At 48.4% G+C, this 13068-nt stretch overlaps 1 protein-coding gene across 1 annotated transcript in view; it reads left to right on the top strand.

The window, feature by feature from the left end:
* The window catches only part of OTOP1 (otopetrin 1), a 33303-nt gene extending 20700 nt beyond the window's left edge, over positions 1 to 12603 (top strand). The window contains exons 4-6 of the mRNA XM_046655784.1: positions 678 to 808; positions 3826 to 4754; positions 11429 to 12603. Of these exons, the coding sequence (XP_046511740.1) occupies positions 678 to 808; positions 3826 to 4754; positions 11429 to 11599 (1231 nt within the window). The 3' untranslated portion in view covers positions 11600 to 12603. The remainder of the gene's footprint in view (positions 1 to 677; positions 809 to 3825; positions 4755 to 11428) is intronic.
* The last annotated feature ends 465 nt before the right edge of the window (positions 12604 to 13068 follow it).

Here is a 13068-nt window from a genome sequence, read left to right as displayed (position 1 = left end):
AAAAGGAGGGAGGCACAGTCAGTAGGCTTTTCTCATTCTTATCTCTTTCATCAAGAAAGCAAAAGCTTTTCAGTAGTGCGCAGTAGACTTCACCTCACATCCCACTGGCCAGAATGGCCATGCCTCGCTGCCAGGGAGGCCAGACAGCAAGTCTCTGGCTTGTTTTGGTGTCTTTAGAGGTAAGTGGCAAGGCAGAGGAGGCGGATGATGATCGTTGGGTTGGCCAACCAACAGAAAGGGTACACCCAACTCTCCAGATTTCCAGTGTAGCCCTTTCATCTTTCACTTATTGTTCTCTCCTCTTCCCATCTGGAAGAAATGGTTTGGGGTATGGCGGGCTTGGTTGCCTGCTTTTAGTAAATTTCCATCCCTGTATCACTGCTTCCAAGACCCAGTTTCTTTGTGTCCCGTAGACAACGCATTGAGTACAGGCAGGTTCGAGGTTAAGGCAGAGTGCCAAGACTATGGTTTTGGAAGGTCCTGTGGTACTGCCCCTCCCAGCCAGACGGGGGCTCCACCCAGAGCCTGAGCTGCCACATGAAACTCGAATCGTGGCTAGGAAGGAGGGATGTGTGTGTTGTGTGTGTCTGTTGTGTGTGTGTGCAACATGTCTGTCTCACCCCGTGGGGCTTGGCGCTTCCCAGGGCTACTCAAGGACTGAGTCCTTGTGTTTTCAGGTTTGGGGTGATCCACTCGGTGTTCACCAACCTGCTTCTGTGGGCCAACAGTGTCCTGAATGAGTCCAAGCACCAGCTGAACGAGCACAAGGAGCGGCTCATCACTCTGGGCTTTGGCAACATCTCCATAGGTGAGTGGTAAGGGCTCCGGTGTTGGAGCATCTTGGAAACCTGCAGGGACCAGAACGCGCAGAGATGGAGGGACAGGTTCCAAAGAGCCGCAGGGTCCACCCAGCTCAGCATCAGCCAGACAATCCTCTGTTGTTGAAAATCCATCGAAACCTCCTCAGTCTCTCGTCCTGCTCCATGGCAGGGTGTGTGGAGCATAATTAAAGGTTTCTCCAGTGACTCAGGGACTTGTCGGCCCCTATCATTTTGATCACCATTTTTCAAGGTCCAGTTTGATATGGAAATGAAGGTCTTTGTTTATACCTATGGAAGATTGGTGGGTGTTTGTGTTTGTGTTTTTAATTAAGCCTTTATTACCAGTTCTTCCCACTGGAAGTATAGCTTTAAAAAATCCACGGAAGTCTGATGGTAGGTTGTGGTTAATAGGTTTTAGTTCATGGAAGTTTTTATTTAACTCTACTTGGCTTATGACTTTGGCCCATCTTTATTCCTCCTTGCTCCTATTTGAGAGCCTGTAGTGCTAATCTTTCTATTTTTGAATTCTATCTTCCAAAGTTTTTTTTTCATTTATGACCTATCGCTTCTATATTAGAACATTGGGGTTGAGAGGAAAGTACATTGTGCTGGGAACTGGATGTCTCAGGTTTAGGTCTTGTTCCCATCACGTACCAGCTGTGTGACCTTTGGAAGCCATTCAACCTCTCTGAGCCTCCCTTTTCTCATTTGTAAAGTAAGGGGACCTGAACCATGTACTCTGAAAGCGTCCCTCCAGCCTTAATGCACTGCACGTCTATACTCACTGTATGACCCCAGGCCGGTCACAGAGAGCAACTTTAAACCCGTTTCCTCACCAGTGGGTGGGGATGATGAAATCAGGGGCACGTGCTATTATTTCGTCACCACCCCCTGCTAACAGCCCCCTCTCGGCAAGATCCTTCTCTCTCTTTGGGCCTCATTTCCTCGGTATCAACAACAGTGACGGCAATGACAACAGTGACAAAAGCACAGCTTTGTTAAGCATTTGCTGAGTGCCTGGTGCAGTCCCAGCCACTGCATGCACCTCATTTACTCTTGTCCCAACAGTCTGAGGTGGACGACGTTGACCTCGGTATGCAGATGAAGCCATCCAGTCACAGAGAAGTGACAAGCCCCAGGTCACACAGCGAGGAAGTGATTGAGCCAGGATTTGATCTGGCTCCTGAGCCCTTTGTGAAAAGACGGGATTACATTATTTTATGAAAAAGGACTCCGTCAGCTCTAACCCTCTGTTAATCTGACCTGTCCTCTTGACCTCTCCCCGTCTTTTGCATGGTACTGGCTGGGTTCTAAGTGGTGAGGAAACTCCTTATGCTTTGAAAATTGCAGAGTATTTTGCAAAAGGGAGGGTGATTAATGCTACCATGAGGCTTTTCCACCTGCTTTCGTAAGTAGTACATGCGTATCCTAACTTAAAACCCTGCCATAGAGTAAAGAAAAAACCCACGATGATGCCTACCCAGAAACACCGTTAAATGCTGTTAGCATTTGCTGATTTCTTTGTAGTGTGCTGTTAATTTCTAGTTGAAATCGTGCTGTATATATTCAGTTTTTTCTTGACTACAACCCACAATGAAAAATAGATTTTACGTTGCAATCCGAATGCACACATACCTGTGTGTGTACACATATGTCATAAAATAGTCACCTTACTATGTCAGAGACACTCTCAAATTTCTATTGTATTCGATGCCATTCCTTCTATTACATTACAATTCCATTCTGTTAAAAAAAAATACTGGTTGATACCCTATAAATTTATTTCACAACCAAATACTGGGTTGTGATATGCATTTAAAAAATACTGGATATATAATTTGTTCTTACTTTTTTCCATTGTTATTGTAACATGATTATTTTCTTGTATCATTAAAACACAACTTAATTATAATTTTTAATGGTTGCTTACTATTCCATTGTGTGGATGTATCAAAATTCACTTAATTTCTAAATTGTTGCACATTGGGATTTCTCTCTCTCTCTCTCTTTCACACACGCACACAATTTTACCTAATGCTTTGATTACATTTTGACTTCCTTAAAATTGACTGAAATTATAGGTCAGACTATATCGATATCATCTTTTAGGCTTTTGTTACGTATTGCATTATTTATTAACAGCATTTTCCCTCCCTGTTATGAAACAGTTCTTTATACCATTGCTAAGGGTCTTCTGGAAGCTAATTCCAACTCGCGCTCCTGCCATCGGTTTGGAGGGTGCCCATGTCGTGTCATACTTGCCCACGTCTGATATTCTCAAGAGGACAATCTTTGCTAATAAGAAGGGGAATTTTCTGTCACAAAGTTATCGTTTAAAAAATAATTTAAAAATCACATATGGAACTCATATTCACAAAGAAAGCTTAGAAAATGCAGTGAAGCAAAATCTAGAAGAAAATAGCACATTGTGCACCATAAACTTACACAATGTTATATGTCAATTGTATCTCAGTAAAAGGAACATAAAAGGACATATAAAAATTTCATTTACTGAAAAGAAAGGAAGAATCACCTGCCCTTTTTCCATACAGAGATAACCATTGTTAACAGTTTAGTTTATGTCTTTCCAGATTTTCCTATATCTGTCTGTCTCTCTATCTATAGATCTGTTTATCACATATGTATCTATAATTTACAAGAAGAGAGTCATACTCTGTCCCTCTTGGCAGGCTGCTTTTGTTCAACAATATCTTGTGAACGTCTTTATATGTTGATAAGTAAATTTCTACAATGCCATTATACTGGCTGTATGATATTCCAGTGTGTGGATAAAATATGATTCATGTGGTTAGTACTCTTCGGGGATGGTCATGCTTGTCAATTTAACCATGATATTAAATATGATAATAAGCCATGAACTAAAGCTTTTGATTCAATGGGAAAGCCTGAGCATGAATCCACAGTGACAGTGTTTCTTTGTGCTTGTCCGCTTCCCCACTGAACGTGCTAACCGCCCTCCCCTGGATCTGCCTCTCTCTCTCAGTTTTAGATGACCACACACCTCCGTGTAATTGCACACCCCCGACTTTCTGCTCTGCCATCTCACAAGGGGTTTACTATCTCTACCCTTTCAACATAGAGTATCAGATCCTGGCTTCCACAATGCTCTACGTCCTGTGGAAAAACGTCGGACGCAAAGTAGACAGTCATCAGCATCGGAAGATTCAGTTCAGGTTTCACGGGGTCACGGTGGGCTTGGTCCTGGGCGTGGCCGTGCTGGCCGCCACCATCGGGGTCGTGGTGGCATATCTGATTCAGATCGGGCGTTCCAAAACCAAGAGCGAGTCGGCACTCATCATGTTGTACCTGTACGCCACCACCTTGCTGATGCTCATGGGGGCTGCAGGGCTGGTTGGAATCCGGATTTACAGGATAGATGAGAAATCACTAGATGAGTCCAAAAATCCGGCCCGCAAACTGGACGTGGACCTCTTGGTGGGCACTGCCTTCGGCTCCTCGCTCATCTCCTGGGGCTCCATCTTGGCCATCTTCTGTGCCGAGTCCTGCCCCCCGTACACCTGGTACAACCTGCCCTACTCCGTCCTGGTGATCGTCGAGAAATACATCCAGAACCTCTTCATCATCGAGTCCACTCACCGGGAGCCCGAGAAGCTCTCCGAGGACATCAGGACCCTGCGGGTGGTCACAGTCTGCACCGGCAATGCCACATCCCTCACTTCTTTCTCCCTCAAGCATGGAGCCGTGGCTGGAGACGTGACTCCCCAGGGCAGCAAGATGCCACCTGCAGTCAACGGAAATACGTGTCTGAGAGAGGGCTGTGGCAAAGAGGAGGAGGAGAGGAGCCGGGAGGGGGCCCCGGGCCCAGCCTGCCACCCCCATTTCCTGCAGGGCAATGCCAAGAGACGAGTCTTGAGGAATATCACAGCCTTTTTGTTCCTCTGCAATATTTCGGTAATCTGCATCCAGTTATCTATTTATTTTAAAAAATTAATTAATCTATTTTCCTTGCCTTTTTCAAATAAGGGATGGAGGCAGCTTGTAGTCAAAATAATTTAAGTGTAAGGCTTAAAAATGAGGCTAGAACGTAGGCTTATAGTCTACAAAGCAGGTCCTTACTGAGTACCTGCTGTGTGCCAGGGGCTGGGTGGGAACTAAGGATTAAAGGGGAGAAAACTTACTCTCTTTCCTCAGAAAGGTCAAAGTCTAGTGGGGGAGGGAGACACGTTAAAAATAGAATATGATGAGTATGGCAAGGGTGGGACAGGCGTGTGTGCGAGGGGTAATAGGAGCATGGGTCCGGGGGGAGTTCAATGAGTAGGGGATGCTTGAGGTGAGGCTCAGTCTCAATTAGGAGTGCTTTTGGCTGCAAATAAATAGAAAGCTTGACCAGCAGCATCTTCAGTCTTAAGATAAGAATTCTGGAGGTTGGCTGCTCAGAGTTGGCCTGGCAGCTGAACCTTATCACTGAGGATCCAGGCAATGTTCATCTTTCTACCTGACAGTGCTCGGTGTGATCCTTGTTGCCACATGGTCATAAGATGGCTGCAGTAGTACCAGGCATCACATCTGGGTTCAAGACAGGAAAAAGGAGGGAAGGACTGGTGCCAGGCAATGTCTCTCATGTGGCCACCCCTCGCTGCGAGGGAGGCTGGGGAAGTGGATAGTTTGCTTTCCAGCCTCTATGATGGAAGGTAGCAAGAAAGAAGAAGATGTACAGTCAGTCGGTCACTAGCATCTTCTTTGGCCTCCAGGAATGGTTGGAAGTCAAAGCAATGGTGGTCAAAGCAAGGAAAAGCGTTTGGAGCAGAGGGCACACAATGTGCAAAGACACAGAGGCGAAAGACACCCTGGCTGATTTGGGGAGCATGAAGCAGTTGAGCATGAATTCCGTAGACATTAAGCAGAGCAGCAGAGCGGGAAATGGGATGGAGGGTCCAGTTACATGGTCTGGCCGGAGCAGACTTCCTAAGCCTGCTGAGTCTGCTCTTTATGCTGAGGGCAATAGAGGACGCTCTCAGATGTGTGTTTTGGAATGACCCCTTAGCAGCTGTGTGCAGGAAGGAGGCCAGAACAGAAGCTCTGCAGGTGCCTAGATAGAAAATGATGGGAACTTGAGCCAGGGCAGTGGCGGTGCGGATGGAGAGAAGAAAAAGAAATGAAAAACATTGTGTGCTGTGGGATTTGTTCTAGAAACTTGTAGGGGGATGGCAGGGCTTGGTAAAAGGAGGGAGAAGCAGCCTTTGGCACCACATAGGCCTCTGCAATGACTGGCTGGCGGGATGGTGGGGACGCCCCGGTCTATGGAGCCTGCCGTCATCACAGCCAGCTCTCCACTGCCAGCCTCCTTATCATCAGGGCCACTCGGTTTCCCCAGCAGCTCATTGGCTTTGAGATTCCTCCCCATCAGTTCAGCTGGTGTACACCCAGGGGCTGCAGCATTGGACATAAGTTATGCTAGGGCCACAAAAGTGGAGGGTCCATCCCAGGCCAAAATGTGTCTGCTAATCAAATTGGATTCCCGCTTTGGGTCACTGGGGCCTCAGTCCCCCTTCAGGTTTGCAGACAGTTAGGAGGAGCTCTGAAGGAGAAGGGGCCCCAAAAGGGTTTGGTTCTAGGTGGGCCCTCTTCTTTCATCTAAGAGACATTTATGGAGCACTTGCTGTATGCCAGGAACTAAGTCAGGGCTGTGGGCACAGCAGGGAACAAAGCAGTTAAACAGGAAAACGAGAGAGAGGTGTTAGTGAGTACGGCGGGGCTGCATTTTATGTGAGAGGGGGTGTATCTGCTCAATTTCTTATAAAGTCAGGGTTGGTTCTAGAATTCCCCTAAAGCATATTGTTTTTGGACGTACCCCGAGGTGTGAGTGTATCTCTTTCTGGTAAGTTCAGGAAAGCCACATTCCCCTTGATGGTCCTTAGCTTGACCACCGGGTGAAGCACTTGGCTTGTGTTCTTGGACTGGCTCCAACTGGAATAGCACTGCTTGTGATACTAGAATCTGTGGGTTCCTCCCAGGGGGAGGATGCTCCTGTCTCCTCACCTCTGTTCTCCGCGCCTGATGGCCCAGGCCTGCCTCCGATCAGCCAGAGGATGGAAATCACTGAAGACGATGTCTTAAGATGCCGGGAGCCGACTCGAAGGGCAGCACTTTGAGACCCTGTGGATGATCCCATGCTGTGCCAGAGACACCTGGCAGAGGGCAGGCATGGTTCTTCTCCAGGCCCAGGAGCTGGCACAGAGGCTGCAGCTGGAGGTGCCGGTGTGCATATCCACATGAGGGAGTCAGCGGCTGGGGAGCGGGCAGTAAAGGGTGGTGGACGTGAGGATGGAGGAGTTCAGGGCACTGTGAGAACACTGGGGTCAGGGAGGGCCTCGCTCCTGGAGAGGGGGGCTGGTGGGGGTGGGGCAATCTGGGCAGAGCAACAGGCACGAGGAAGGCGTAGATGCAAACCAGGGCAGGGCTTGCTGGATGCGCTCTAGGAACTGGAAGGAAACCCCTGTATCTAGAACACGAGGAAGGGCCCAGAGGCTGAGGGGGCGCTGGGGCGAGTCACACGGCCTCGTAAGCCAGGACTTAATCCTAAATGCAACAGAAAACTGTCCACGGGTTTCACGCTGGGAGTGACAGGAGTTGATTCACGTTGTTTTCTTTTTAATTTAATTTTTAAGTGTGGTAAAAAACACATAACATACAATTTACCGTCTTAGCCATTTTTAAGTGTGCAATTCAGTAGTGTTAAGTAAGTCACACTAGTGTGCCAGCATCACCACCATCCATCTCTCAACCTTTTTTCACCTTGCAAAAGTGAAATTCTGTAGCCATTGAGCAACTCCCCATCCCGCCCAGCTCCTGGCAACATCATCCTGCTTTGTGTCTCTATGAGTTCGCCTACCCAAGTGCCTCATGTGGGAGGGACCACGCAGTGTGTGTCTCTCCGAGACTGGCTTATCTACTTAGCATAATTCCCTCCAGGTCCATCCATGCTGTAGTGTGTGGAGGGAGGGAGGTGTAGAGGATGACGCCCAGGTCCTGACGTGAGTTCCTGGGTTGATGGTGATGCTATTTACGGAGATCAGGGGCTCTGGAGGGGGAGCAGGCTTGGGAGGGGGCGCAGTGTGGAAGGAAGTACGTGAGTTTGGTACTGGACATGCTCAGTTGTAAGGTGCCTCTGAGACATCCAAGGGGACATAGCCAACAGGCAGATGTTCTGCTTTTCTATTGCTGTGTAATAAGCAACCCCAAATGTATGATAAAAACAACCATTTTATTATGTTTTATGACCTTGCGGTTTAGAAACTCTGGCAGTGCTTGGCTGGGAAATTCTCCTGTTCCATGTGGTGTTGACTGAAGCTGGTGGACGAGCTGGGCTGAAGGGTCCAAGATCTGATGCCTTGGTGGAGTGGCTGAAGGGCTGGCTCAGCTGGGACTCTTGGCTGCAGCATCTGCATGTGGGCTCTCCAGCATGCTGGTCTAGGCCACGTGACTTCTTAGTGGGCAGCTCAGGGCCCCAAGCCAACCTTCTAAGAGATTGGAAGTGCCAGCCCCTTAAGGCCTGGGGGTGGACATTGCATGGCATTGGTTTTGCCATATTTTATGGGTCAAGCAGCGACAGCATCACCCAGATTCAAGGGAAGGGGACATAGACCCAATGGGATGAGTAGCAAGAAATCCGGCCAATTTCACAGCAGATAGAAAGGTCTGGATTTCAGGAAAGAGGTCCAATCATCTCTCCTTCCTTTCTTCTCATTTTCCCCCTCCTCTTCCCTCTCTCTCTCCCTCCCCCAATTCCTCCCAGCCTTCCTGAAAATATATCCTCTGAGCACCTACTGAGGGCCAGCGCAGCTGTGAGTGACGAGGGTGTGACATGACCGAGATCTCTGGCCTTCCTCTTGTGGGGCTTACAAATCAGATGGCAGGACTGTCAATAAACGATCAAAGGGGAAAACCCCTTAGAGGGACTCGTGCTCTACAGAGAATTGAGAAAGGAGGCTGTGCGAGACAGTGCTGGGGCGGCCACTGTAGATCAGAAGTCCTGGATGGCGAGAAGGCCTCTCTCCGGGAGTGACATTAGAGCTGGGAGCTGAATGGCAGAGAGGAGCTGGCCGCAAGGGTTCCAGGAAACAGCAGGTGCAAAACCCCAGGTGGGAGTGAGCTTGTCTTGTCTGAGGAAGAGGAAGACGGGCCATGGGTGGGGCCGGGTGGGTAGGGGACAATCCGAAGAGCGGGGTTGGAGGCGGTAAGGGATCAGCTAATGGACGACTTCACGATCCCGTGTAGGGGCTCTGAGGACTCTGAGGGTTTAATCAGGGAAGGGACACGATCGTATTTAATGCGGCAGCTGAGTGTTGACTAGGCTGTGGGGTCAAGAGTGCAAGCAGAGAGGCCAGTCAGGAGGCCACTGCAATGGTCCCGGTGAGAGATGAGGGTGGCGGCCTGGAAAAGTGGAGGTGGAGAAAAATGGGTGGAAGATGACTGAGCAACTGGGAGGAAGATGTCACTGAGGAGGTGGGGCATGGGGAAGGCATGCTGAGTTTGAGATGCATCTTAGACACGCTGGTAGCCAATGGGATACACGAGCCTGGAATTCTCGAGGGTGGACCAGGCTGGTGATTTAGGTTGGAAAGTCACAGGCTGATAGCTGGTATTTACAACCAGGGACTAGGTGAGATCATCCAGGGGTGATGAGTATACAGAAGTGAAGGGGACCCAGGAGTGAGCCCTGGGATCGGCCAACATGAAGGGGCTGAGCAAAGAAGGAGGAGCTTGAAAAGCAGAACAGGAAGAACCAGCTGGAGTGGTTGGAGGACCCCTAAGAGTCTCAGAACCCAGAGAACACAGTGGCGTAGAGATATAACCCAGGGAGAGTCCTGCATGTGCATGCTAATGAAAGCCACATGTAGCAGTTATTGATTGCTGTGTAAGAAATTACCCCAAACCTAGCAACTTAAAACCACAAACGTTTATTATTCCACAGTTTCTCTGGGTCAGGAGTCCCAGCGTGGCTTAGCTGGGCGCCTGGCTCAGGGTCCTTCAAAGGCAGCTGTCAAACTGCCCACAGGGGCTGCAGTCATTTCCAGACTTGACTGTTGTGGGGAGGGGATCTGTTTCCAAACCCACTCGTGTGGCTGTTGGCAGGATCCAGCTCCTGGCAGGTTGTTGGGCTGAGAGTTTGAGCTCCTTGTTCGCTGCTGGCCTGAGCCCTCCCTCGGTTCCCGGCCACACGGCCTCCCCATCAGGCAGCTCATGGCATGGCCGCTGGCTTCCTTTCTTATAAGAGGACACGAGCAACATGGACTTGAGAGACCTTTTGTAACCTCAGAAGCCACATGCTGAGACTTTGTCATATTCTATTTATTAGAAGTGAGTCACTAAGTTCAGCCCAACTCAAGGGGAGGGGGCTCCACAAGGATGTGGGATCACGGGGGGGCTGCCTGCCACAGCGCACGGGTGGAGGAAGTTGCAGACGTGTGCATCTGAAAGGGAAGCAGGCGAGGAGCCAGACAGTTCAAGGGGAGGGGGAGGAGGAGGAAGTGGGACAGGGAGACTGACAAGGGGCGACCAGGTGTAGGTTCCATGAGCATCAGAAGTACTAGGTTATTGCTTTAGGTTTTGCAAACTTAGTTGCCATTTTATTCTCATCTGAGCCCTCTGAGACAGGTGTTAGTATTCCCATCTTACAGATGAGGAAACCGAGGCTTGGAGAGGTTAAATTATAGTCTGTAAGTCACACGAACGCAGGTCTGGTTCCAAAGCATGTGCTTCTCCCCCTGATCAGGGGGATGTGGACAGGGCCTGGGCTGCCTCTCCAAGGCAAGGACAAGCCCGAAAGGAGACCACAGAACACGCCAGCCCAGACCTAGCGGCTGGGATCTCCAAGCACCAATGTTGGTAAAGGCAGGATGGTAAACAGGCAACCTCTGCTGTAGGTAAACACTGGGGGCTGTGGGAACACAGAGGGGTTTCCTGCCCTGACCTGTTAGATCTGGGAGGGCTTCCTGGGAGGGCTTCCTGGAAGGGGTGGTGTCTCAGAACTTGGAAGAAGGTAGGATTTAGCAGAAGAAGGAAGAGTGGGAGTCCCCAGAGAGGAAGAGGCAGGAGCAAAGGCCTGAAGACTTGGGGGAGAGAGGCACATTTGGGGACTGTGCATGGCCTGAGGAGGCTGGCAGGATGAGGGACATGGAGAAGCGATGGGTTCCGGATCACGGAGGGGATCTGGACTTGCTCCTGAAGGTGCTCAGGAGCCACTGGCGAGTGAGAAGCAGAGGAGCGACAAGGTCAGATGTGTGCTTGATAAAGCGCACTCCCACAGCCACGCAGGGGTAGACGGGAGGTGCCGGTGGAGTGGGGCGGTCACTTGGAGGTACAGCAGCAGTTCAGGTGGGGGATGCCGAGCCCCCGACCAAGGTGAGGGCCGTAGGGGTGGAGAGAGTCACATGGGTTTGAAAAGCGTTCATTGAGGAGGGCGACTGAGGAAGGGAGAAGGCTCAGGGGCCCCAACGGGCTCCGTGGAGATGAGAAATGCTGTGCAGATGCTGTGTCATCCTTAGCACGGTGACATCCCCTGAGTCCTGGGACTTGCGGGGGCCTCCTAGGCAGAACCAGGACGCACTCCTCTTCTCTTGCAGCTGTGGATCCCTCCCGCCTTCGGCTGCCGCCCCGAGTACGACAACGGGTTGGAAGAAACTGTCTTCGGCTTTGAACCCTGGATCATTGTGGTCAACTTGGCCATGCCTTTTTCCATTTTCTACCGAATGCACGCAGCTGCCTCCCTCTTCGAGGTCTATTGTAGGATCTAGTCTGGGGCAACGTGAAAGTGAGCCAACGAGAGAATGCCTGGGAGCCACCTGGGAATGGCCAGTTGGGCAAATATTGCCTTACACATGCGAGGAGGGCCGCCTTTTGTCTGCAGTGGTTGTATTTCCCATGGGATGGAACGGCCCATCACCCCGGATGAAAGCAAACCAGTTAGATAAAAATCAACAAGGCGGCTGAAATCTGTGCCTGGTTGGTTAATTCTAATCAAACCCAAATTACTTCATCTCCTTCCAAATGAGATCTTCTGTTTTAGAAAACTGTGATCCCAGATTGGAAAAAAAATTTATCCAGTTTGTTTTTCATAAAAATCATTTTCTGTTATCATGTTACTACATGCAACCTTTTTCTGACCGTCTGCGTTAGTATCATCGGCCTTAAATTTTATCCCTCCCAGAACTGATAAATGTAGAGACAATCACATTTAGGTTATATTGTACTTTCTGAATATGTCTCATTTTTTGAACAAAGTTATTTTTATATAGATCAATACAAAGACATATTTCTTCCCTGAAATTCTGCCACATTTTTGTTCGTGATCATTTTGAAGTTTTTAAAAAAATAAACCTTACTGTTCTGTCTCTCATTATAAATACATACATGCTTATTATAGGAAATTTGGACATTTGAGAAGAGTAGAGAGAAAAAAAATCACCTAGGATGCCATTGTTCAATTGACAATCGCTTTTTAACATTTCGGTGTATTTTTTTGCCGTGTGGATGCAAAGGTTCTTTTTACTGTTGCTATTGTGATACTTGCCAGCTATGAGGCGATAGATTCAATTTTGTATCCACTTTTTTCCCACTGAACAATATGGCATAAACCATCCCCCCACATTGCGATAAACTCTTTGTAAATATCGTTCTAACACTGTAATGTCGTCTACTGAGTGAATGTTCTGTAGTTAACTGAGTTTCCTACTGTTGGTTTTAGAGTGTTTATAACTTCTTATTTTTATAAATGACTCTGCAAAAATCAACCATATTTGTAAAGTACTTCCTATATTTAGAATTGCTTAAGATACATACTCAAAATCAGGATGCCTATTCCAAAGGTTATATTTTAAGCCTCTTAATTGACATTTGGAAGGCCTTTGTAAACGCTTTTCCATAATTATTTTAAAATCATAATAAAATTACTTCACTTGTTGTAAATACTAATGCGAACATCTTTTCATCTGAGTGTATTTCTTTTTTTGACAGCACAGGCAGTGGGACATTAAGAAACACCGAATTTTTTTACATGACTAAGATAGTTTATGTTCATTTTAGAATAAACTAAAAAGTGGGCAGATAGACTAAAAGCGAAGTAAAACATCATTTATCATACCTTCCATCTAGGGCAATGGTTTTCAACCCGGGGCTGTCTTGTCCCCTAGGGGACATTTGGCAATCTCTGGAGACATTTTTGATTGTTACCATGAGGGGGATTACTGGCCTCTAGTGGTTAGAG

Source organism: Equus quagga, chromosome 3 (assembly GCF_021613505.1).
Source record: "Equus quagga isolate Etosha38 chromosome 3, UCLA_HA_Equagga_1.0, whole genome shotgun sequence".
Classification (NCBI taxonomy): Eukaryota; Metazoa; Chordata; class Mammalia; order Perissodactyla; family Equidae; genus Equus; species Equus quagga.
Note: the sequence above shows the minus strand (reverse complement) of the source record. Positions and strands in the feature narration are given on the sequence as shown.